This window comes from Diplotaxodon limnothrissa, linkage group LG18 (assembly GCF_057381915.1).
Source record: "Diplotaxodon limnothrissa isolate DT_005_m linkage group LG18, D_limnothrissa_male_GT1.1, whole genome shotgun sequence".
Taxonomy (NCBI): domain Eukaryota; kingdom Metazoa; phylum Chordata; class Actinopteri; order Cichliformes; family Cichlidae; genus Diplotaxodon; species Diplotaxodon limnothrissa.
This window is the reverse complement of record NC_140613.1, coordinates 19015000-19039280: the sequence shown is the minus strand read 5'-3', so window position 1 is coordinate 19039280 and position 24281 is coordinate 19015000. Positions and strand designations below refer to the sequence as shown.

At 42.0% G+C, this 24281-nt stretch overlaps 1 protein-coding gene across 1 annotated transcript; it reads right to left on the bottom strand.

The window, feature by feature from the left end:
- Positions 1-1274: 1274 nt before the first annotated feature.
- kif1ab (kinesin family member 1Ab) lies at positions 1275-24281 on the bottom strand. The gene is made up of 48 exons (XM_085379012.1): positions 23657-24281; positions 22404-22575; positions 18716-18789; positions 18286-18465; positions 18097-18165; positions 17662-17840; positions 17468-17579; positions 17094-17171; positions 15966-16031; positions 15854-15871; positions 15690-15768; positions 15519-15597; positions 15040-15182; positions 13573-13703; positions 13298-13377; positions 12372-12447; positions 12189-12268; positions 11988-12094; positions 11822-11905; positions 11507-11687; positions 11347-11419; positions 11151-11241; positions 10916-11064; positions 10322-10500; positions 10003-10140; positions 9801-9919; positions 9606-9691; positions 9336-9471; positions 9015-9198; positions 8591-8681; positions 8321-8439; positions 8180-8235; positions 7838-7946; positions 7652-7718; positions 7471-7555; positions 7267-7372; positions 7122-7145; positions 6897-7011; positions 6679-6812; positions 6326-6387; positions 6086-6231; positions 4772-4960; positions 4571-4642; positions 3795-3904; positions 3052-3171; positions 2728-2920; positions 2503-2621; positions 1275-2256 (listed from the first exon to the last, which is right to left on the bottom strand). The coding sequence occupies exons 2-48, from the start codon at positions 22507-22509 to the stop codon at positions 2199-2201; spliced, it is 5052 nt and encodes a 1683-aa protein (XP_085235138.1). The 5' UTR covers positions 22510-22575; positions 23657-24281; the 3' UTR covers positions 1275-2198.

Sequence of the window (24281 nt, the reverse complement as noted above, 5' to 3'; positions counted from 1 at the left end):
TAAATGGAAATGAGACAGGCAGACCGGCTGGCTGACCAGGCCTGTGTTGAATGCATTATATGCCTACTCGGTAAATTTGACCCAATGTTGTCACTCTTGCATAACAAGATAAAGATGTTTTAGATTTCAAAGCAACATTATCGATAGATTTTTTTTAAAGACCTACAAACCATTCCTTGTCATGACAACATCAAGTCAGTCATGCTTTACCGATGTCCGACACAAGCGTCAGGCTGTCAAATACCGAGCAGCTACGGTACAAAAGCTGGCAGGGAGACTGCTGTCAAAGGAAACATTTACAGTCTGTTACAGGCAATAACTATATGCTATAGAGGATCATTGATAATATTCACTCTCCAAAACATTGATATACATAATGAAAACTTAAAAAACAAAGATTAATAGTATTTACTATAACTTTACATAAAAGCTAATCATGAATGCATGTGAGTAACTTTATTTAGCATTAATGCTAAAGACAAGGATCAAGGAGAGAAAGAAAAGAGAGGTGAAGAAAGGGAGGCACTATCTGGTGCTAGGACAACGCTCTCGTCCACTTGAAGCAACCGCCCTAAAAAGACTGAAGGTCCACGGTCGATTATAACTTTGTCCTTTCTATTGAGCTACAAGAGGAGTCTTCACAAGTCAGCTTATCGAACGGAGCAACTCTGCTGATCCATAAAAATAAAAATGACAACCACACACAGTACAGTTGTCCTCCCAATTAGATCAAATCTGGTGCGACTCATTGGTTAAAAGAATAGTGTAACCTTTTGGGAAATTCACCTTTTTTGCCAGAAATGTGGATTTATTGTGTGAAAACTGATTAACTCAAGCAACAAAATCACCTACTAGCACTTCTAAAGCTCACTAATTTGCGTTTTACTCCATGATGCTTGCAGCTCTTTATGCAAGATTTAGTCACCCATTAAACGAGTCCTATTTAGTTCGCTTCAGACGTGCTATTTTCCCTTTTTGTTAACGGCCACAGCCAAGCTTTCTGTTTCCTACCTTTTTGCCAAGCTAGGCTAAAAAAATCTGCTGGCTTCAGGATCATAAGTGCGCTTTTTGTCTTCTCATCTGAGTCTCAGCAGGAAAAGTATTTTCCCAAAGTGTCAAACTATTCATTTAAAATCCCACTAAAATAAAATAAAATAAAATAACTATCTTTGCACACAAATGCACAGTAAGTGAAACGATTACAAAAAGCAAAAGAACGCTTTGGTTAAAATAACAGAGTAAATGGTACGAGACATTAACTCAATAAAGTGCCATGCAACAAAACTGTCAGTGGTCCTGTCACAATAAAATACAGTGCAGCTTCAACAGCAACATTAAACATTTTCCTTCAGGGTTATACCTGCAAGGGGTTATGTAGAAAAAACAATATAAATAATAATAAAGGAAGGACGAAGCACATATCAATAACAAGGCGAGGACACGTATTATCTCTCCTGAACGGGCCGTCCTAATCTAGCAAACGATCTCGTGTTTTCATAGAACCAGATCTTAAAAAAAGACACAGAAACAACAGCTTGGATCCCCCCTCATGCTACTTCAAGGTTAAAATGATGAGCAACAGCAATGATGAATCTCTGCTATCTGAAACCTCTTCAGTGAAACAAATACTCTATGCTGCAGAGCACCAAGCCAATGTACATTATTATGTACATTATATGTATGGAGGATGGATATGGAGCTATCATCGCTGCACTTAACACACCTACACAGAGAAAACATCCAATAAGATGTTTTTACCCCTCCCCTCACTTGATGCCGTTAATGGTTGATGTTCAATGTCTGTTTCACAGCTGAGACTTATGTCTTTGCTGGAAACTGGCAGCCTCACAGATGACACATCTACAGGAAACATGAAAACTAATCTGAACTAGTCCCAGCGCCCAGCAGAGGTAAGTTATGTAACGGGTTTTGGGTGGTTAGATTTTCTTAGGAATTCTTCTAAAGGTCGGAAGGGAGCACACCATGCAGGGTTAGTGTGGTGGTGACGGCAAAAAATGCTTTTGTCGGCTTTGTGGATGAGCGAGTGAGTGACAGGGGCGGTCATCACATAGAGGGATATTTAAATGGTTCTATGTGTAAGTTTGCTATATGGTCTATGCTCGATTAAGCAGGATGTTGAGCTGAGCTTTTAGATTGTATTGTTTTGTTCGCTGTTTTTCGCCAGGCCCCTTCAACTCTCACATCCGCTGAGCCGATGGGTACGACTGGACCGACTTTCTTCTGGAGAGCTTTGACCTGACAGAAGGAGAGTAAGAATATGTTAGGCAGGAAAGATAAATAAAGGGGAAAATACCATCTAATAAGCAATTATAATAATAGGTTTCATTTTTAGGGGATAAGTGACCATTTCCTGAAAAAAACAGAATAATTAAAATGTCAAAACTTTGTGTGGGTGTTTGGAGGTGGACAAAATATAAACTCTGGGTCTCTTTTCACTCATAGTAAACTATTTGTATGCTTCACAGATTCTCCACCACTCACCTGATGGTGCCTGCTAACAGAGGGTTAAAAGCATACAGCCAGTCATGCATCTCTTTGTCATTGGCTGCCTGCAGCAGAATCCCACGATGCTCGGTGCACACAGCAAACGTGTTGGGAGTCTGAAGACAGGAAATACTCCGGGATTACTAAACCTCATTCAGATTTATCGGTTAAATGGTCATATGTCTTTTCTGCAGTGAGTTTCACAACTGAAGTGAAGCATACCCGCAGTAACGTCTGTTTGTCTTCACTGTATTCCACCTTTGCAGATGACAGGTTGATGATGGCTCTCTCGATGCTGTCCCTCTCGCTGCGGTACAGGTACACATAGGGCCGGCGCACCACCACGAAACGCCTCACCCAGCCGCTGGTGTGAGGCTCCAGGAAGTGCAAATAGCCCTTCTTTGACACAATAGGGCTGCGCATGTTGAAAGAAATACAAAATGAATAACTGGCCTACGATTTGAATACTAAGGAAAATAATCCAGAGGATCTCCTAACATGTGATTGCAGCTGGTGGTGCATTAAACGTATCAAGTGTGATCTGACCTGACACGAATCTCCTGTATGTCGGGAACAAAGGTGCATCCTCTGAGGACTTTCTTTCTGTCCACGGGGCTGTACGGATCTAGGTCCGGTGTGGATGCTCCAGAACTGGGATCAGTGTGTCTAGACAACGCAAACATGTTCACACTGCATCAAAAAGGGAGCAACGGTCAAGACACAAAAGAAAACATTTCAAGCCCCTTTTCTTAGTTCTGATTTAAAACACATTTGCAATGTGTAACAAAACAACAAGGTGTATCTCTGTAAGCAGGTTACTTCCTATGAAAATCTACAGGGCAGCTTTCGTGCACTTTTCTGACAGTTGAGAATGAATTACAAAGCTGAACTTCAAAAAATTTCCCCTCCCTGAAAAAAACTTAACCTAAAGAGCAGTCGAACAGGTGTACCTAGCAAAGTGGCCAGTGTGTGTACGTACCTTCTTCTGAATTCTAATTATTACAGTGCAGTAATTATTTTGCATAGTTGTGCTAAATGTTGTGACTGTTGAAAAAACAGAAAAAAGTCTTCTGTGGTGTTTTCATCACCTGCCATTCGTAATCTAAGAGCCTACACTGAAAAAACTGAGGACATAAATGTTTCTAAAAAAACAAATTCTGCACATTATAGAAAATACAACAGCATTTTGCTTTTACTGATACTACCTGGCCCCACATGAGACTTACTGCTCACTGAACAAAGCACCAAAAAGCGAGTAAGATGTATTCAAAATGACATTTTTTCCTCACCTGATGTCATAATGTCCCTCCACCAGTGAGGGGCAGGTCGAGGACGGGGTGAGCGTGCTCAGTGTAGAAGAGGATGACTCCCTCATCAGAGACGCAGACATCTCAGAAAGCTAAAACGCACACATGTGCAAGCACGCACACACAGAAACCAGAGCAACAGCAAGGACACGCAAGACAAGAAGAGAGACAAACAAAGACAAAACAATCCAGCAAACAATTAAGCACAAACGACACAGACATGCATTCAGAGAACAGCTTGATCAGTTTGTCATCTTCTAGCAATGTACTACAGAAGCAGCACTGTGGTACAAATCCTCGGTATGTCTAAGAGCCCCTCGCTGATGTTAAAGAGGACATGCAGGAGAGTTATTAAGTAAGTGGAAGCCTCACAGTGTCTAAGAAGAAGGGACAGTGAGGGGTGAGGAAAGTAGGAGGGGATGCATGGTGTAAAAGAGTAATCAGTAGACCTGAGTCAGTACTGAAAGAAATGGTTGTCATATTAGGCATGTTTTATCCAGCAACTATCTCTGAGTAATGTTTAAGCCAGGTTAAACATTACATCTGGTTATAGAGACAGAGGAGAGGTGAAAAGTATGAAATTCTTTGCAACAAGGAAGCGTGAAGTGTTTAAAAAACATGAAAGAATGAGAACAGATGTAGCAGAGGGAGTGACTGGAAAGAAGGACTGCGGGGCTTAAATATTTAGTGAAGGCTGTAAACATTAGGTTCAGAAGGACTAAAGGACTGGGTTATAGAGGGCCTAGGCTGGGGCTCACCTTGCTCTCACTGGCACTGCTGCTCACCTGGCTGTACTCCCTGTTGAAGGTGTGCATCAGCAGACGCAGACACTGGAAAGTGAAAAATAGAAAAAACAATTTAAAAGCATGAAGCTGAATGAAGCTGTGTGTAAAAATAGAAAGAAAATAAATCTCTAATAAACCGAGGTGTAAAATAGAGATGAGGGGAGCAGCAGTCACCTTAGCAGCCAGCTCCCTCTGCCTCTGGTTGGGGCTGTCGGGGGCGGGGCTGCTGCTGGGGCTGTGGCTGAGGACGGGACTCTTTGCAAAGTCGATGATGTCGCCATTTTTGTAGAGTGCATCCTGTCCCGCATGCAGAGTCGCCTCCAGCTTCTCCCTCAGCAGCAAATAGTGCCTGGTCTTTTCCACCTTTAGAAGAATGTAAGGGAATTTCACTTGAAAGACAAAGTCCAACAGGAGTTTATTTAGCACATGTCAAGTAGGCAGTCGTTTCACTAATCTTCGGGAATAGTTCTCCAGGCTTCTTGAAGGATATTCAAAGCTCTTCTTTGGATGTTGGCTGGCTCTTGCTCTATTGTCAAGATGATCCCCTTCAATAACACTGAGGTCTGGGATCTATCCTGTGCTGAATGATGAAACTGTTGCCAATCAGATGGTATTGCATGGTGGATGAAAATCTGATGGTGCTTCTCTGAGTTCATAATTCCATCAGTTTTAACAAGATCTCCAACACCACTGGATGAGATTCAGCACCAAACAATGACAGAGCCTCCACTGTGTTTTACAGATGGCTGTAGACACTCAGTGTTGTCCCTCTCTCCTGATCTCCTGCACACATTTTGACGACAACTTGAACCACAAATGTCTAATCTGGATTCATCGCTCTACGAGATCTGTTACCAGATTTCCCTTCATTAAGAATGGTTTTGCTGGTTTTTTTCATATTTCATAAGGGCATGACTTTCTGACTTTCACTGTTCATTTGCTGTAGATAGTTTTTATGCCTGACATTTCTTTTTTTTCTGGCCTCCACATGTCCAGTTTCCTCAAAATGTTTTACGGGCACACTGCACACAACCCCAAGTTTTACTGTGGCCCCCTGGAATTAATCTCATTGGTGCAAAATACAACTTCATACCTGTGAAACCATGTTATCTTTGGGATTTTTCTTGCTATCAACTAAAGAGATGGGAACAAATGAAGTGCTTCTGTTACTGGCTGCTAGTAACAAAATGCCTAAAGACACAAATATTATAATTATTTCTTTCCTAAGTTGTCTAATATATGTAAACACCGGTTTATCACTTGGGTTAGTTGCTTTTTATGCTTGAATGATTCATAGTTCCGGGTTAAGAGTCTTAAAAAACGAAACAAAAAAAACCCACTCCAGTCACAATGATGAGGTACCAGGACTGGACTGATAAAGAGTGCAAAAGCATCCAATGTCCAAAGAAAAACCTAAGATATAAGAGACTATTATGATGTAAGCACTGTAAAAATAAACTATAATATAATTCCAATAATTCCACTGACCTCCTGCAGTAAGCTAAGTTTCTCCAGCTCCCACTGGTGGTCGAGGATGAGGCTGTCACTGCGGGGCCTCCATCCAGCCAGGTTCTCCTCGCCTCTCACGTAAGCCACCGAGGTGTCCAGCACGCGCCTGCGACGACGCTGCATGCCTGACGAAGGGGAACAGAAGCATTTAGAACGACAAAGGACAAACAAACGTTTTTGCCATTTTCATTTATTATTGATTTATATTTTATTCTGCACCTGGACTTCCGTTGTCAGCCACGTGGCAGAGAGTGATTTCATAGACTCCAGTGACACGGTTACTGAGGAGAGAAAGCAGAGCAGGTTGTCGTAAACTTAAATCTTAAACTCTGAAGCATGCATCAACCTAGAACTTTGATCTGAAATGGTGCCAAACCAGTGAAACTACATGATAAATGTGTAATCACAGCCTCCCAACTTTCTAAATAGAAAGTTTTCATTAAGTCACAGAAAATATCCTTTCTTTTTTTTTTAAAGCTGTACAGTGGGCTGGATTGGAGTCTTGGTCAGACCATTTTTGGCCCCCCCATCCTTATGTTTGACAGCCCTAGTTAAAATCCTTAATCCAGTACCTCTCAGAGGGCCGGAGGCAGCCGGTGCTGAAGAGGTTTCTGATGGAGCGGGATGCCGGCAGCTTTGTGTCACGGGAGTAAAACACCATGCAGAAGTCTTTGGTGATAACTGTCGGCTGAGTACAGTTCTCCATCTAGCCCAAATATACAAAACATTAATAAAGTAAAGTAAAAAAAAAATTACAATTTTGCAGAACAATGCACGAACACTCTCCCACCTCTAGATAAGTAGAGAGGGTGATGTAGATCTTCTCCCCATAGGGTGTGACTCTGTTCAGAAGCAGAGAGTTGTGCATGGAGCTGTCCCATGCGGCCTCGAATCGGTAGAAAGTTCTACAGAGAGGAAAAACAGCATCTAGCCTTTCATTGCATGAAAAGCTTAAGGAACAAATGGACATTGTTGCATGTTGTTTTTAAGAAACAAAGATGGAAAAACATGGTACCTGTGATCAACTCCCAGAGAGACACTGCGATTAACAAAGAGAAATAAGGTGAGTTATGAACCTTTCTCTCCAGCTTTCAACAGTTTCAACTCAGCAAACAAAGAGAAAAATGCTTTGAAGGAAGACTGGAAAAACAAATTCCTACTTGTCATCATGTTTTGGCCAGACGTATCCAGAGGTCAGGATGTTGAGGGAAAGGATGTTGGGGTCTATGATGGTCTCATCAGCCTCGGGCGTGTTTCGAATACGACCTGCGGGCAAACAAGTGACAATTAGACTGGTCATTTTTTTGATTTTTGAGCTCTTCCTGCAAAAATCTGACAAACGTGGCCACGTATATCGTACTCACCAATAACGAGCTCCTTCACTTCTTTCCACTCAATATCATTTCCTGTTTCGTGAGCAATTGTGACTCTGATCCTCCTCTGAATGCCCTGTGGAGTCGCAAGAAGATGAGGAGCGGATTTAGTTTCTCAGTGGTTAAAATGAAGAACTTAGCAGTGTGACAGCAGAGGTAAACATGGTCAGACCTGATGTAAAAGGAACGTCCCATGGCAGGGCATCCCACCTCTGTGGTCAACAACAGCCGGGATATAACTGGAGGCAGAGGGATAATCCATTTTTAGACACGTATTATAACATTATAACAAGTGAGATGCATGTGTATGCTTTCCCTTTTGCATATTTAAGCAGCAACAGGAACAAACAGGACTCACTCTCCGTTAGCTTCCAGCTCGCAGATCTCAAAGAAGACCATGAGATCGTATTTGGCGTGACAGGGTCCCGCAGTGGAGCGAGTCAGAGTGTTGAGCTTGGTGGCAGGCACTGGATGAATGAAGAGGATGCAGATTCATTCATTTGTTGCTAAGAATATTAAATCAAGCACACACGGTAATCATCGATAGATGATTGAATTAAATAATTATCTCATTAAAATGGAAACAGGCAGAATCAGAGGAGCCTGCAGAGCACTCATTCATTTATTAATTTCCCCTTTTTTTGATCATTAGATTAATGTATAGAAGTTAGATTGTGGTGGCTGAAATGTCATTGCTAACCTGGTTTGGATAACGGCATTACCCGAGGGAACTGCCTCCTGGAAGGTCTCAGTGGGCTGAAAAAACCCCAACATGAAACTGTGAGAAAAACTTTTTTTCCATCAAATTATCTCAAGTCACCCGGTCAGATTTCTTCCTGACCTGATTAAATCTTTGCAGAGTGGAGGGAACGGCTGTTTCTGATAGTGTCCAAACACCTCAAAGACGATGGGCTGAGTCTTGATGTACTCCGCGAAGGACTTGGTCACCTCCACTGTGATCTATCGGAGGCAGAGAGAAAAATACTCGAATGAACCCTTGAGAAAGCTGTTTGTAGAAATGGACTGCTAACATAATATGTCAAATAACAAGAGGAAGTGAACAGTAGGTAATCAGTTGTCTTTGTTAATATAAGCGTTTAATGCTGCTTACATTTTGGACATGGTAGAAGCCCAGTGGCGGCCCTCTGCCGGTATTTTTCAGCGGCTCAGTGGAGAAAGCTTCGTCATGACGGTGGATGAAGCTGAAAACAGTGAAGTCATTTCATCAGCTGACCTGCCTTTTTGTTTTTCCTACACATTATATCACCCAAAGCATCTGGCTAACAACAGCACAGATTATTTCACTGTCAGCTTCTCAAATGACAAAGACTTTAATCCGTAAATTAGAAAATACATTAAGTTTGATTAGAGTTTAACCATTAATTCATGTGACCTGTAAGGTAAAATTTGTAAAATCTTTGTATCTAATTGCATAAAGACAAAAGAGAGAACTAGGAGAGGCATTCAGCGAGAACTGTTAAATGAAATTCACATCAGGTAGACGATGTTACTCCAGGAACTTTGCTTTAACTTACTTGAACTGGCAGAAGATGTCGGCGTACTCTGCAGAGATGCTCGAGGCCTGTAAGACGGTAACTCTGAAGGTGAAAGTGCTGCCGATCTTGAGGTGGGACAGCGCTTTCTCTGGAGACAGGTCCAGAGGAAGATCCAGACCCAGACCTAAACTCTTTACTGGGCTTAGAGGAGCATCCAGTGTGGCTGCGTGGCACAGAAGAAGCTGAGACTCAGAAACGCATTGACATTTTGACATTAGATGTGCCAGCTAGGAAATATATTTCCGTTCATGAGGTATTTCTAGTAAGACCACCATGTCCCTGTCGTCGCCCTCCCCTCACCTTCACAGGTGTTGTTGTTAACTTCATCTGCAGAGATTCCAGTCTCAGCATTTTGTCCTTCTCCCTCCACAATTCGCAGCTCTTCCTGTGAGGTGTTGGAGTGCGACAGACTTGCGGGACACGACTCAGTCTGAAACTAAACAGAACATAAAATCATCAGCTTTTGCCTCTTTTTACAAGCAGAACACTAGAATTTCTTTTTTCAGGCTCCAAATTTCCACTTTAATCTGACAAGAAGGACTCAGCTGCACAACACCAGCCCAGACGTACCTTCTCAAACTGTTTGTCTTCAAAGGAGATCTTGGCGGTGCCTGACTGCCTCACGCCAGAGCCGTAATCAGGCGCCTCCTCATCAGCTAAATAGAGACACAAAAGCACAAACAGTATAGTTAACAAGCATTTCCAGAAACACAAAACAACACAAGAGGACGTGTGCAGCATCTGACAGCTAATTTTTATTTGTACCTGAGATGGCCTGCACTGCCACTCTAAGGAAGCCTTTCACCTCTCCTTTCTCGCTTACAATGGCCACACGATGTACCAGAGGGACCGGATACAGCAGGTTACTCAGATACACAAAAGCCCTGAGGAGGAGGGAAAGTGATGATGGGTTTGTGGGCGTCCTCACTGTGCAGTAAAAGAACTTAAATCTGTGAATGTTACTGACCTGCCGACCAGACGGAACCAGGGGAAGCGGTCGTAGAAGGGGTCGCCTCCTGTCAGGGCGTGGTCACAGTCCTCCACGGCGCTGCTGGGCAGCTCCGCAGCACGATCATACATTTCTCTCATCAGGTCCAGCCTCTGTCTACAAGGGCCAGGAGAAAACAACAGGTCAGTATCTGCTGATATGCAGACATGTGTATCAACTGTCAGCTACTTTGACCAGTGCTTTGAATTAAAAGAACTGCACTGTTTTCTACAGGGATGACCATTAAATTGTGACCGTGAAACGAGCTTCAAGCCAGACTCTCAAAACCTCTGAGTACCTCAGTTTTTCCAGAGTCCAGTAATGTGTGGCTCCGTTCTTTTGATCTTGCACTTCGACGGCCACTATCGTCCGAGGGAACGGTCGCCTCTCTCTCTCTTTAGCCTCACTGGGAGGCAGCAGGTCAGGGGGCAGCGGAGAATAGAGAGTGTCTGTCAAGAGGACAAACTGGAACTGCACCTGTGAAGAAAACACGAGATTGCATCATAATTTAGACTAGAACAGCAGCTCACAGTTATTTGAGTAATCCAAAACGAAAATGAGAAAATTGAACAGCTGAGAAATTGTAGTATTTGTTCTAAATACTTTAACTGCACATATGACATCTGTCAAAGACCTAAATCCTTCATGTGCCTTTTTTATTAGTTAAAAATAAATAACTAATAATAACAACATGCAAAGTAATGTCAATGTCAATGAGTACAAGACACATATTTAAAGTCAGGGAAATAATGAAAAATTCGAGTTTTTCAGACCTCATAGAGCAACGACCTGCATTTTGTTTGTTTACAACAAAATTAACACAATGTGCAATGAAACATAGCACAAAAAATATCATTGCACTGCCAAAGCATATATCTTACAACAATCTAACCTTCTTCTTCAGCTCCACACTGATTGCATTGGCCTCTTTGAGGAAGATGGCGTTGCCCCAGAGCAGATCCCTGAGGGACGTGAACTGATAGAAACGCCACTTTCTGAAAGCCCACAGCGCCAGCTCGGTCTCGCGCTTCGTCCACGGCACTGGAGGGTACACGAGAACTTGATGTGAATAAAATGAAAGTCTGATGCCAAAACTAAAAGAAAAAAAATTAAAGTGATAGTATCACCTTCCTCTTCAGGCTCCTCCTCTTCCTCAGGTGACTCCAGGTACCGAGAGTCCACCTGTTTCCGAAGGGCCTCCAGTTTACTCTCATAGTCCTGGAAGAAAACATGCAGTACAGATCAAGAGGAGGTGCGGATTTACATAACACCTAGAACTGATTAGTACTTTTTATGATCGATGGCGATCATGCGAGCACCCACCAGCCGCTGTTGTTCCAGCAGGTTGCTGGCTTCCTCTCGTTCTTTGCGGTACTGATCCTCAAGCTCCTGAAGCCTGCAACGTTTCATTTTCATCAACACCAAAGAACTTTCCCAAGACATATATTCATACCATTAAAACAAGTCATGCGACCACACCCACCTCTGCTCCATCTCCTGCTTCATGTCGATGCCTTGTTTCTCCAGCAGCTCTCGCTGAGCAAAGGCCCAGTCGACGGGCTCCACGGGTGTCTCGGCGCACGGCGTCCTCTCCCGCTCCAGACGAGCCTGCTCGGGGTCGTTGAAGCGGAACACGTGGCTCTTGCCCATGATGATGCGATTTCCTTAAAGATGCAGCAGGAAGCATGAATGTTGAAACATTTGACTCAAGCATTAAAAATTACACCGCTGCTTAAATAGACACATATTTCAGGACTTGCCAAATTTATTAGAAAATCAAAGACAATCTAATACTTACCAGACCTCAGGACAATAGGTGAGGTCACTCTCTTGCCATTGACATAAGTCTCTGCTCCCTCACACGGCTCGAGAATGACGCATCCTGTTGCAGAAAAGCGTTAAATGTACGTGTGACTGGAAAGACGGATCTTTTTAGCAGATTTGTCTACAGGGAGAGACTTTACCTTCTCCCTGAGGGCCAGTGGTGCTGCTGAAGGTGCAGTGTTCATCCTTGATAAAATGGCCACTAAGAACAATGTCTTGGCGAGTTTTGGCATTTTCACGGCCAACCCTGAAGGAAGATTAAAAACATATATCGAAATTACTAAAAACTGCACAGTATCCGGATGGATTTCATGTCAAATTGAACTTATAGAACTCTTTACTTGGTTATGCCGTCTTTGATGTAATAGAGCAGACACTCGGACATCAGTGGGTCCTCGTTGAGGTTCACCAGATGAGGCGTCTGAAAGAGAAATATGTTTCAGTGTTTGTGTGAGTTTGGTCTGATCGTTCAAGAGGTTGAGAAGTTGTTTGGCAAGTGCGTGGCACAGACTGAGGACCTGTACCTTTTTGGGGGAGAAGACGCCGACTGTGCCTCCATCTTCTCTCATGGCAACGCCCATCTCAGCCAACAGTGCCTCTCTACAGAGTTAATCAGAGTTGGAGTCAATCCATGAACTCAGATGGAAATTTACAATAATGCTATTTCTTTTTATTTCATTAAACTGACAGTCTATCCATGCAATGCATAATGTTTTGTGTTCCTTATACAAACTGTATAAAATCTCACACTTTTCATGTGCTTCTTTGTTTTTTGTAATCGATGAGTTCCATGATTTGCAAAACTTTGGGTAAAAGCACATCATGTCATGTCTGTAGTCCTCTGTAAAACAATCTGAATTATGCTTGATAATGCTATACAAACACATTTGACTTGTATAAGCACCTCCTTCAGGAACGATGTCAATACAGCCTTAATGTTGGAACTATTTTTCAGTTGTGAGGAAGGACGTTTGGATCACTTGCCAGTGAGAGAAATTCATCCTCAGAGGGATATGAACGGGAAATTTCACTAAAAGCTTTCAGAGATCTCAATCTCATGGTGTAATAATTAGTTTTGCTTTTGTCATATGGCCAAAAACATTGTGAACTTCTATTGAAAATTCCACAATGTATAATAAAAAAGAAATTTAGGCAATTTGATTTGGTAGATATTTACACGAGATGCATTCCCGACACAACAATCTGTGCTGCCTCCTGGCATCAAAACAGAGATTTTTTGCTCATTAGGAAAATGTGTAATTTGCCACACTCATACGCACTGCCGTAACATGTCCTTGAAATAAGTCCAATCAAAAATGGACAATTGATTTTTTACTTGTAGGTGCACTGCCTTGAAAAGCCAGGCAGATACGCAAATGTTAAATTTAATGATAATTTCAGGTGGTTTTGCATTCGTGGATATCAAACAGCATAAAGAGCTTGGACAAACCTCTCCATACGGATGGCCTCAGTACGGCGCAGCTTCTCTTCCCATGTCTCATTGAGCTCTGCGATGATTTTCTCGGTTTCCTGTTGGTGATGGAGAAACAGCCTGCTCTCAAAATGGAAGTATTACCTCTGCTCATTCTCGTATTCATCAAGGAGTCTTCCCACCAAATGCCTAAGCCCCTCTCCTCCCTTCATTCCCACTCACACAACCCAGATCCACTTTTGCTCCGGTGAACTTTTTCTATCTATGCATCGTCATCCCCTATTTTTTCCTACCTTGAGCCTTTCAATGGCTTCCTCACTGGCCGGGCTAAAGATGCGATCGTGGAGGTTGCTGATGGAGCCGGCTCGACTGGATAGGGCTGAGAGCGAGGGTGAGGGGCTCATTCCCGTCATGGCATGGGTCACTGTGGAGAGATCACCCCTTTGATTGACAGCCTGGCGATTATTCACAAAGTTCTTGTAATCGCACAGGTCTGCCAGAAAGAGAGGCGTTGCATGGAAGAAAGCAAGGAAGGAAGGAAGGAAGGAAGGTAGGAGCAGACGCAAGGTATTCAAGGAAAGACATCAAGGATTGAGAGGACCACGCAGGGATACGGATTTAAAAGGAAAAAAAATAAAATAAGGGAACAACAGGGAGGGTAACAAAAAAAGAAGAGAAAGCTCAAATAATGGCTCAAAGAAGCAGACGTATTTGCTTTCCAAAGCCATCGCAGACGGAGAAAAAAAGAGAGCAACTCAAACTGACACGGCATACAATGTCAGAGACTGAATGCTAAATACCAGAGGGATTTTCTTTTCTGACACTGAACTGCACACAAACACACACAACAAGCTCGCAAGCAAGCATGGTTAGGACAAAGTGTACTCAAAAAAATAATAGATACATCACTACAATGCATGAGGACCAAATATAGAGTGTTGATTTTTATTTTCGTGAAAGAAGAACTGATGTTTTTAAGCTGTTTAGCACAGCGTTTGTAGCAAAGATCCCGGCGGTGCAGGCCTCTAAGCACCTGACTCAGAGCATCGAATGCAGCAGCTCCACACACAGAGGACCAGACTGCAAAACACAATCTAAAATGGCATCCTCTCAGTCAGTCCTTTCTTCCATGGTCACTAATCTTGTTAAATAACAGCAAGATTCAAGACAACCCTGAATCTGACAGTTTCCGCTGTTCTCTTATCGGCATCTCTTAAACAAAGTATCACTGTGGGGTCACATACTTTTGTGGCTAAAAGTATTTCGAGGTTTGGGGAGTAAAAGAAACATGTAATACCATGGAAAGAAGAAAGGAGGCCATTTTTTTCTCTTAGCCAATGGATTACAGCTTTAACAAGATTTAACTACAAAGATAATTTTAGTTGTTCTGTAAAGTTCGTTTTATTTTTTTAATCAATTGTGCATCGTCTGACTCCATGTACACTCTCTCAGGATTGTTAGTTTGGTCTCTGGTGTGGTGGAGGAGGAAAGTCGGCTCGGGATTCATTTCTTTTTAGCTGCAAAGCGCAGGCTTGCTACAGTTATACACACATTTCAAACCAGTGATGACAGGACCAGTGCAGCGATACGCTGATAGGACAGAGGAGAGAAGAGACTGTGTGAGAGTGGCGCTCACATCCCAAGTTAATCCTCTGTCTTCAATGTACTGAGAGAAAAAACATAACCTGCACAAAAGCTTTTAACTACCAGCTTCCTGTGCACGTGTGTGCCACGTGTGCGTGAGCTGCTGTGACACTCACTCTCGATGATGTCGCCCAGGCCCTGTGCGTACAACAGGTCTTTGAGACGAGCCACCTCCTCTTTCAGCTCGCGCACCAGCCGGTTGTTGGGGTCCTCGTTGATCACGGCGTTACAGCGGATCTGTTTGGCACGATCGGCGTACCTAAAAGGTGGTCGATAAGTTATCATTCCTCAGCCTCTCTGTACCGAATAACAGTGAGCAGATAATATGAAATATAAGTGAGGATGGTGTCTCACAGCTGGTTGAACAGAAAAATACGTTTGTGAAGTGTCCATTAATGGTTTTACCCGACAGAGCGACATGAACTCCACTTTTCTGCAGATGTATGCAGAGTTTAAAATCTAATCTAATCAGCACTTCTATTTATTTGCTTGACCCTGCAGTATGACAGTGTGACTTTAGCTTTAAAATGCATTTATAGTGAAAAATGTCAAATTTAATGATCCCAAAAACAGAGCTTTAATATATTTTCCTTACCGAAGGGTACTTAGGGTTTCATCATAGTTAATATCAGCAGGGCTAAGGGCAGCCACCATGGCTGTGCGAGAGTTTCCTCCTAAAACAGATACACAAATATATTTCATTAACTAACACAGAAAATCTTTTTCTTATGCTGAAACCTCTTTTTTTCTGGTTGCATTTGCATACCTAAGTTCTCCCTCAGCAGCCATGTGAGCACCGAGTCTCTGTAGGGAATGAAACTCTCCACCTTCTTCTTTTTCTTGTTCTATCAACAAAGGAATCACAATAATATTTGAAGTTTACCCTAAAAAAAGATGCTCCATATACCCTGCGTGCCGCTGTATACTAACCTTGTTTGGTGCAGAGTCCTAAAAAGAGAAGAAGAAACACCAGCATTTGTAATTGAAACACACAAAATAGGATTTTAAAGTAAGATTTTTAGCAAAGTTTAAAAGTTCATACCAGTTCAGCCAGAGCAGAAATCACTTTTCCCAGAGTGGTCAAGGATTTGTTGATATTTGCTCCTTCCTGCAAACACACACACAAAATATAGAAATCAGCCATTTCATGTATTTTTCCATCTAATCATGAGTACATTTTAGATATATTACTTCAAATTAGCACTAAAACCACCAAAGGAGTCTTTTTTACTCATTTGGCATTTTAAAAGTCATGTAACTCAAAAGAAGATGAAATTGATTGGGGCGTTCAATCATTTATACCTTGAACCAATGGCGGAGTAAATTTGACCCCCAAATGAAATCAATGTAAAATGCTGCACTAAACAATGGCAACAGGCCTGGGTGTATAGTGACACATATTGTTTATACTATTTTTTTATATAAATGCTGCTATAACATGAGCTAGCTAGATAAGGTTGAGAGATGAGTATATAGAAGACTCCAATTGAAGTTGGCAAATTGTTGCAGGATGGAGAGGCTCAGGATGGGACATCTGAGTCGGGGAAGAATGAAGCTGAAGCCATTACGGACAAATGGAGAACGGGGCTCAAAGAACCACAGCTAATCTGAGTAGAGAGTTCAGAGTAAGCAACGTGGCCGTGTCCAAAATCAGCACCCGCTGCTATGTATTATTAATTCTACGTTTATGAAAATGGATCAGTTTGTTGAAAGATGTAATTAGGTACCAATCAGTGCATATTTATGAGTTCAACTTTAAATTATGTTTCTTATTTTGTTGTAGAAAACTGTGGAGTCTGTTTTAAAATATAGGCAATGAGCTTTTCAATCAGTTTTTTACTTTGCTTCTTTATCCTTGTGTATTTATTCATTTTTTACTTTTCCATGATCATTTTCTTCCACAATGTTTACATTTGTGGTGCGTTACTTATTGTGTTTTTCTTGGTGTGCCCTTTGTTTTAGAAGATTATAAAATACATTTTAACCTTACAATCTGTAATGAAATACTCAAAATCATTTGTAAAACCATTAAACCCCCTGAAAGGGAATATTAAATACTTATTTTGTCAAATTTTACAAATATTTAGAGAAATTAGATGAAAATGAACAACTTCTTCAAGAAAAGACTTGCTTGCCATTGCATAGCACTGAAACAGCAACATCATCTCACCTTCAGCCTTGTTCCTTTAGCTCCAGTTGAGTCTGCTCTCTCGCTGCCAGCCAAGTCAACCAAACTGATCTTGCTGACCTAAGAAGACAATAATTTTTTTTTTTTTCAAAATAATTCACCCTCTCTGAAAAGGACTAAATATCCACCGCAGCAAACACAATCCACCCGGAGCTGAAAAGGAGAGCTGGCAGTAAAGTGTGGTTTACCAGTCAATACAGAAACACGTTCAACAGATAGCAGCACCGCATACGCGGCCTCCTAACAGGCCATAAAACGTCATAAAATCATTTCTGCCTCAACTCTCCTTATTGATTTGTTTGTAGTCAGAAGAATGGAAAAATAAAATCTTCGTTTGTGGGTGATTTGCACCGGACCTTCTCTGACGTGTTGTCCGTCTCCATGTCGTGTTTCTTCTGAGTGAAGATAATGTTGAAGACGGCGTGGGAGCGGCTGCTTGTCTCGTTCATGTTGGTAGCAGCCACAGTCCTGAAAAAAACAAAAATACATGCTCATGGGTTTTTAAAAATAACAATTATCAAATCTAAACAACTGATCTTAAATTTTTTACCTGGCCTTATTTCCAGAATCCATCAGGTCCTGGATGTCATTGTAGGAGGTGACGGCTAGCTTTGATAGATCTTCAACATAAGGTCCCATCAGCGGGTGCTCTCTGACACGCAGGTTTCCTTTGTTTTTGGGATTCAGCAGGTCACGCACACGCTCACAGTAGATCTCCATGTAACTCACCTGCAGGGAGAAGAGAAGGCAGTCATAAAAGATGTTTAATGACTAATTAATTCGTTATAATAAGTGACTTGCTGCTACAGGAACAATATAAGATTAAAAATGAATGAATTAGCTTCTGACTATCTGATAAAACAACACAATTCCAATATAACCTGCTTCTGTTTCACATGTTTCAGCCAAACTACCTGAAAAAAATTTCTTTAAATGCAAACAGGAAAGCCTGCCAAAAGGCATATCAGAGTTTAGCATGACTCACCTCCACTGAGTAGGACATGCTGTTGTCATTATTGCTGTCATTGATCTTGGTGAAAAGGTCCTCGCACAGCTAGAAAACAAAATGCCACTGTCACTTTACAACTTAAGGACTTCAAACTTCTGTGTTGGAGTCAAATCGGCACAAAATTGTCTTTCATTAAACTGTATTTAAAACTGCTTCCTGCTTTACCAGAGGAATGATTCCCTGCTGGTCTTTTTCCTGTCGGCCCATCATGGTGTAGCTTTTGCCTGCACCCGTCTGCCCGTATGCAAATATACACACATTGTAGCCTTCAAAGGCGTGGAGCAGCATCTCCTCTCCGATGTCTCTGTACACCTGCATCTGGGAGGCATAGTTGACGTCCTCAGGCTGCAGACATGGAGATAGCGGAGTGATAACGAAGAGGGGGGGGGGGGGGGGGGGGGTTGAAAATTAGCATTTTTTAATAGCATGAATATTCATTATTCTAACACACATTAAATATCAAACAGTGTGCTGCAGGCAAAAAAAAAAAGAAAAGAAAAGTTAGAGGGATTAGTCACTGGGGACTTGTTTAAGAGCAGAGCCTTCTATATTCTAATGCAGATGTATTTCCTTTGATGAAAGCTGTAAGACTCACCGTGGTGTGTGACCAGTAGGAAAAGTCAAAGTTGAAGCTCTTGTTTTCTTTCGGCTGTTTTGGATTCAAGATTGCTAAAAAGATCAAAACAGATCAGTTAGAAGCATCGAAAGCTGAATGTTCTTCATTCTGTCTTCCTTATCTGGCTTTTTTAGTTTACATACAGTAAGCCAGAAGGAAACTGTGAAAAATTTCATATCTGCTATGAATCTATATCAGTATTTTATCACACAGTCTTTGTGACCGGTTAATTTTGTCGCGTACCCACACTCTGTATGCATGCTGTGTTTAAATGCTCGTGGGTTTGCTTTGATTTTCTTCTTTTATTTATTTTTATGATTGTTTCCACCCAGAGCAGTGTGTCCAATAATGATCCATCTAATGTGTGTGTGTGTGTGTGTGTGTGTGTGTGTGTGTGTGTGTGTGTGTGTGTGTGTGTGTGTGTGTGTGTGTGTGTGTGTTTCCCCCACAGTTAGTTCAACTCCTGCCTTATCATTTGTATTATTTACTGGTCTTTTTTTATGCATATTTCACGGATAATTACAATCCAGTTCTTATTATAAACAAAGGTTTTGTTTAAAACCTTCATTTTACATTAACATGCATACTCACTGGCCATTTTATTAGAAACACGTGTTTAGCTGTTCATTAATGCAAATATCTAATCACTCAGTCACATGGCAGCAACTCAATTATGTCTGTAGACAAGATGACCTGCTGCAGTTCAAATTGAGTATCAAAATTGGGAAGAAAGGTTATTTAGGTGACTTTGAATGTGGCATTGTTGTTGGTAGACAGGCTGGTGCGAGTATTTCAGAAACTGCTGATCTCCAGGGATTTTCCCGCACAATCGTCCCCAAGTTTACAAAGAATGGCCCAGAACATAGAAAATATTCAGTGAATGGCAAGGGTCAAAGAGGGAAATGGCCAGACTGCTTCGAGCTGATAGGAAGGCAACAGTAACTCAAATAAAAGCTTGTAACAACCAAGGTATGCAGAAGAGTATTTCTGAATGGAAGGTTAGATGGGGAACCTTGAAGCAGATGGGCTGCAAAAGCAGAAGACTGCACTGGTTTCCATTTCTGTCAGCTTAACAGAAAACTGAGTGCACCAAAATGGGACAATTGTTACCATTGAAGGTTGGAAAAACGTTTCCTGGTCTGATGAGTCTCGATATCCGCATTCTGATGGTAGGGTCAGAATTTGACATAAACAACATGAAAGCATGGATACACCTGACTCAGGTTGCTGGAGATATAAAGTTGTGGGGGATATTTCCTTGGCCCGTGTCAACAGGCACCAAAATTCCTGAGAAATGTTTCCAGCAGTTTGCTGAATATATGCCACAGGCCATTAAGGCAGTTCTGACAACAACTTGGTACTAGTAAAGTGTCCAGTAAGCATATTTTTTTCTATCACTTTGAATTATATTTACCAAAAAACACAAAAAATGAGAACATTCTGGATCAGATAGGATTTACAGTTCTGCTCAATAACAGCTTTTGCAATTATACACCACAGCTCTCTTTTCTGAGGAGGAGCAGCTGCTCTTCTGGCCGCAAATTAAATAAACCGTATCACCCCTTGTGGACGAGTTCAATAAAGCAGCAGCGTCAGTGAAGCAGTCCTGTTAAGAGGAGCGAAGGCTCTTAGCACTCGATACATGTGAAGTTACCGAGCTGAAGTAATGCAAGCCTGAATCTTCTGGCTTTTAATGAGGTCATTAAAAACAGGCACAGCAGGCTGACATGCGCCTGCTCTCTCCTGCACCCTTACATCAGCTGACCTCGGGTCTGGACTCGACCAGAACAACGGGCCCTTGTTGGTCCATGCAGCTCGTATGATGAGAGAAGAGAGCCGCGGCTGTCGCTACATCCTACACACACTGACGGGTTTCAGGCCTGACTGAAGCTTTTGTTTCCGTCTCGAGCTGCCAAAATGCTGCATGCCTCCCTGCCCGCTGTTATACCGCCGCAGGACAATGCGGCCCGCGAGACGAGGTGAAACACTAAAAATGCTTCAAAGTGGGTCACAGAAATGAGACCAAAACAGCATCAGAGGATCACTTTAAACACAACTCAGACTTTCAGTGAAGCACCTCAGACGCAACCTCGTAATCACTGAATCGAATTGCTGTAATTATTCACATAAACACGTGTCATATGCTCTGTCTGTTTTAAAAATAGAGCGCTATATAATCAGTTTACTGTAAAATTAAGAAGCTAAGAACAGCCTTATCCTACTGGCCAATTAAAAATGAATATTCAATATTCTTCTTGTTATTAATTATGCCTACATTTACATAAAGCCTGTTATTCTGAAGCACAAACAGAACAAAAATGCTCCATAAACACCTCATACAAACTAGTCAGAAATGCTGAATGCTTCTTTTAATCTCTTACATTAAGGGATTTTTGTTTTAGAGATTGCAGCATTTTTCCAAGTATTCTGTTTGTATTTTGTCCTGAAAAAGTACACAACTTGACTTAAAGTTGGTGGTTATATAGTATAGAGCTTTCAGTCGACTGATCTTTTAGACAAAACACATGTAAATATTCTGCAATTAATAATAATTTGTCTTTTTTTCCACAAAAAAGGCCACTTACCTTTCTTAAAACACACACTTATTGTTCCACAATGAAAAGCTAAGTTGGCGTTCTTCTTTAAAGATTAAATGCACATCACAGTGCTTCTCTGGTGCTTTTCAGTCTAAGTGAACCACAGGTTTAAGTTTCCACCTCATGCTGCATTTCTACACCTACACCTGAGGGCTTTGATTTTTTTTTTTTTTAAAGAGAACTATAAAGTTAATTAATCAAAATGTCAATGACGAAATGAATAATTAAGTAATAGAGGTAAACTTCAATTAAAGCAGTGCCACTGGGTTAACATATTCAGTGTTAGATCCTCAGTAAAGTGGGTCTTTAATGCTTTTACCTATTTTTTTGGTCATACATATTCTCTTACATGGCTGGATGCTCGTGTGGATACAGTTTCAAATAAAGAGCACCAGAGCTGAGAGTTTTTTTTACTCTTGGTTCTGTATGATGTCATTGAAAGGGGATAGTCTGGATTTGGTCATCACAGGCTGTGAGCAAAGATACTTTATCCACTTGCTGTTCCAACCTTTTATTTGCGAGGGGCAGCCAATCAGAAGAAAGCTGGGTTAAAAGGGAGGGTGGACTTAACCCTCCGAGATCTACATTATCATTGGTGATGAGTCAAGCGTGCACCCAACCCTAATTCTGTATTTTGGAGAAAAGAAAAATGACTCTTCTGGAACAAATGTGAATAGTTTTGGATGGCTGTCAGTTAGAAGAACTGTTTTGGGTTTGTTTGGTTTTTTTTACTTGATTGCCAAGACTGGGGAGAACACACACAGACAAACAAATTATATATTCATAGAGTTAGGGTTATGATGGCTCAGACCTAACAGGCTGGTTTTAAGGCAAATGAGCTAAAATGTGTAGTTTCAGAAAGCAGATAAACTGACACCTAGTGTAAGATAAATAAGGATTATTTTTAACCTTGAAATGTGTAAATCGACTTTATAAGTTTGCACAATAACTACATTTTAAGCACCTCTCTCAGTTAAAAGGCATAATTAAACTCTCAAACATTAAAGTCAGTCTGACTAAATCTTCACTGAGAAGTCTCGGCGCTACCAGCTGAACTCTCGTATACTCACTCGTGGTGTTCCCAGACATCTGAATGATGCACTTGCTCTCCTTCCCGATCTCTCTGGAGTTGAAGGGTCGGACCCTCACCGCTACCTTCACGGAAGCCCCCGCCATGTTGCAGGTCTACGTGTGAGTGAGCAGAAGAGCTGGAGATCCCCGTGGCCAGTGCGCACCTGGCACCTGCACAGGTAGACAATGACAGAGGAGTTCATTAGCAGTGACAGCACATGTGACACCATAAATCATTAAGACTCCATATTATAGAATTTAATCCAGGAATTAAACATTATCTTTTAATATTTCTGACTTGTTTTTTTGTCATTTTGTTTTTTTAATAATGGTGATGCAGCTTTCTTAGCCACAAACAGCTGAGACATACACATGACACCATTTTCCATTTTTAGGCCCTGAATCACAGTCAGTTTGTCTTCAGGCAGAAACACCCAGTTCCTACTGACTAAATGGCTGGACCAACATTTGGCAGGATGATCATCAGCGTCTCTGCAATTCTACAGTAAAATGGCTGCTTATTCCCTGCCAGCAACACCGCCATGGATGAAGGCCTGACTGCTTCAAATCAATGAAAATAATGCACAACCCTGAAATATGAGGCGCTTCTCACTGCGCCTTCCAAAATAAGCTCGATATTCCTTTTTTTTTTTCTTCCTAACCCCTACAATTTTTTTTCTTAGTTAATGAGCTAATTTACAATAATTCATAAACGTATCATTGCTTCCAGACAGCACACCGCACATCCACCGTCACATCCAAGCCCCCGTCGATCAACAAGGGGGGAAATCTTGCTTAACATCCAAACAATAAGCCATTATTGATACGTTATAAATTTGAGGATGAGAAGAATTTTAACCGATGACATTTCCTGGATATTTCCTAAGCCATGTAAATAATGTCTCCTCCATCTTGCTGTGCCTGCCGCACCTCGACGACAGGCCGCGTAAACATACACAGCTCAGACACCAATTCATCCCAGACTGCGTCAGAAAGGAGGTCAGCACACATTATTACAGCTTACATGACAGTCCCAGCCTTTATCAACGCCTTTGCTCGTCCAATTCACTCAGTAAGATGGCAGATTTGTGTTTTTTGACTGTTTTTTTAAACACAGAATCATACCCCAAACACCCTGACGCAGCGTCTCTTAAGCGCACAAAAGCCTCGAAATGACCAACACGCAAAAATACCCTGTCCTCACCGAGGCGTGACACCCATTATTGCCCTGAAAAAACACGCCGTGTCTTACCTCAGCAACTCAGACTCGACAGCCGCAAATGGTGGATCCCCCTTCCCATTCAAAACAGCGGCAGGATCCTCTGGTGCCTCCTCCGATTCTCCTCTGCAGCTTTTTTGGTCCTTCGCTCTATCCTTTGGTTAGCCTACAGCATCATTTCCCCTCACGCACCCATACATGGATAATCCGCCGTGCCTCAGCTTCAGCAGCGGTGCGTCAGTTAGAAAAGAGTGGGAGACTTGGAGTGGTGTGGAGGGAGGAGCGGGGTGCCGCACGGATAAACAGGAGGATGGGTGCGGGATGCTCCGACGGCCGGCCGTCAGTCTGTCCGTCAGGCAGTCTGAAAGCAGGGAAAATGGCGGTGCAGCTGTGCCAGGGATGCTGGGAGGCGGTGATGACATCAGCTTCAGCATCATCAGTGGCGGGCGGCCACGAGGCAAAGCGATGCAGCACAGGAGGAGAGGAGAGGAGATGGAGAGGAGAGAGCTCAGAGACGCAAATATGACTGACAAAGCGTGAGTCTGGAGGTTTGGAGAGACACAAATCAGACACGAAGCTCGACTCAAGCACAAAATTTACATGAAAGTTGAGCAGAAATTGTACAACGAAACAAACAGACGAATGTAAAGGAAGTCTC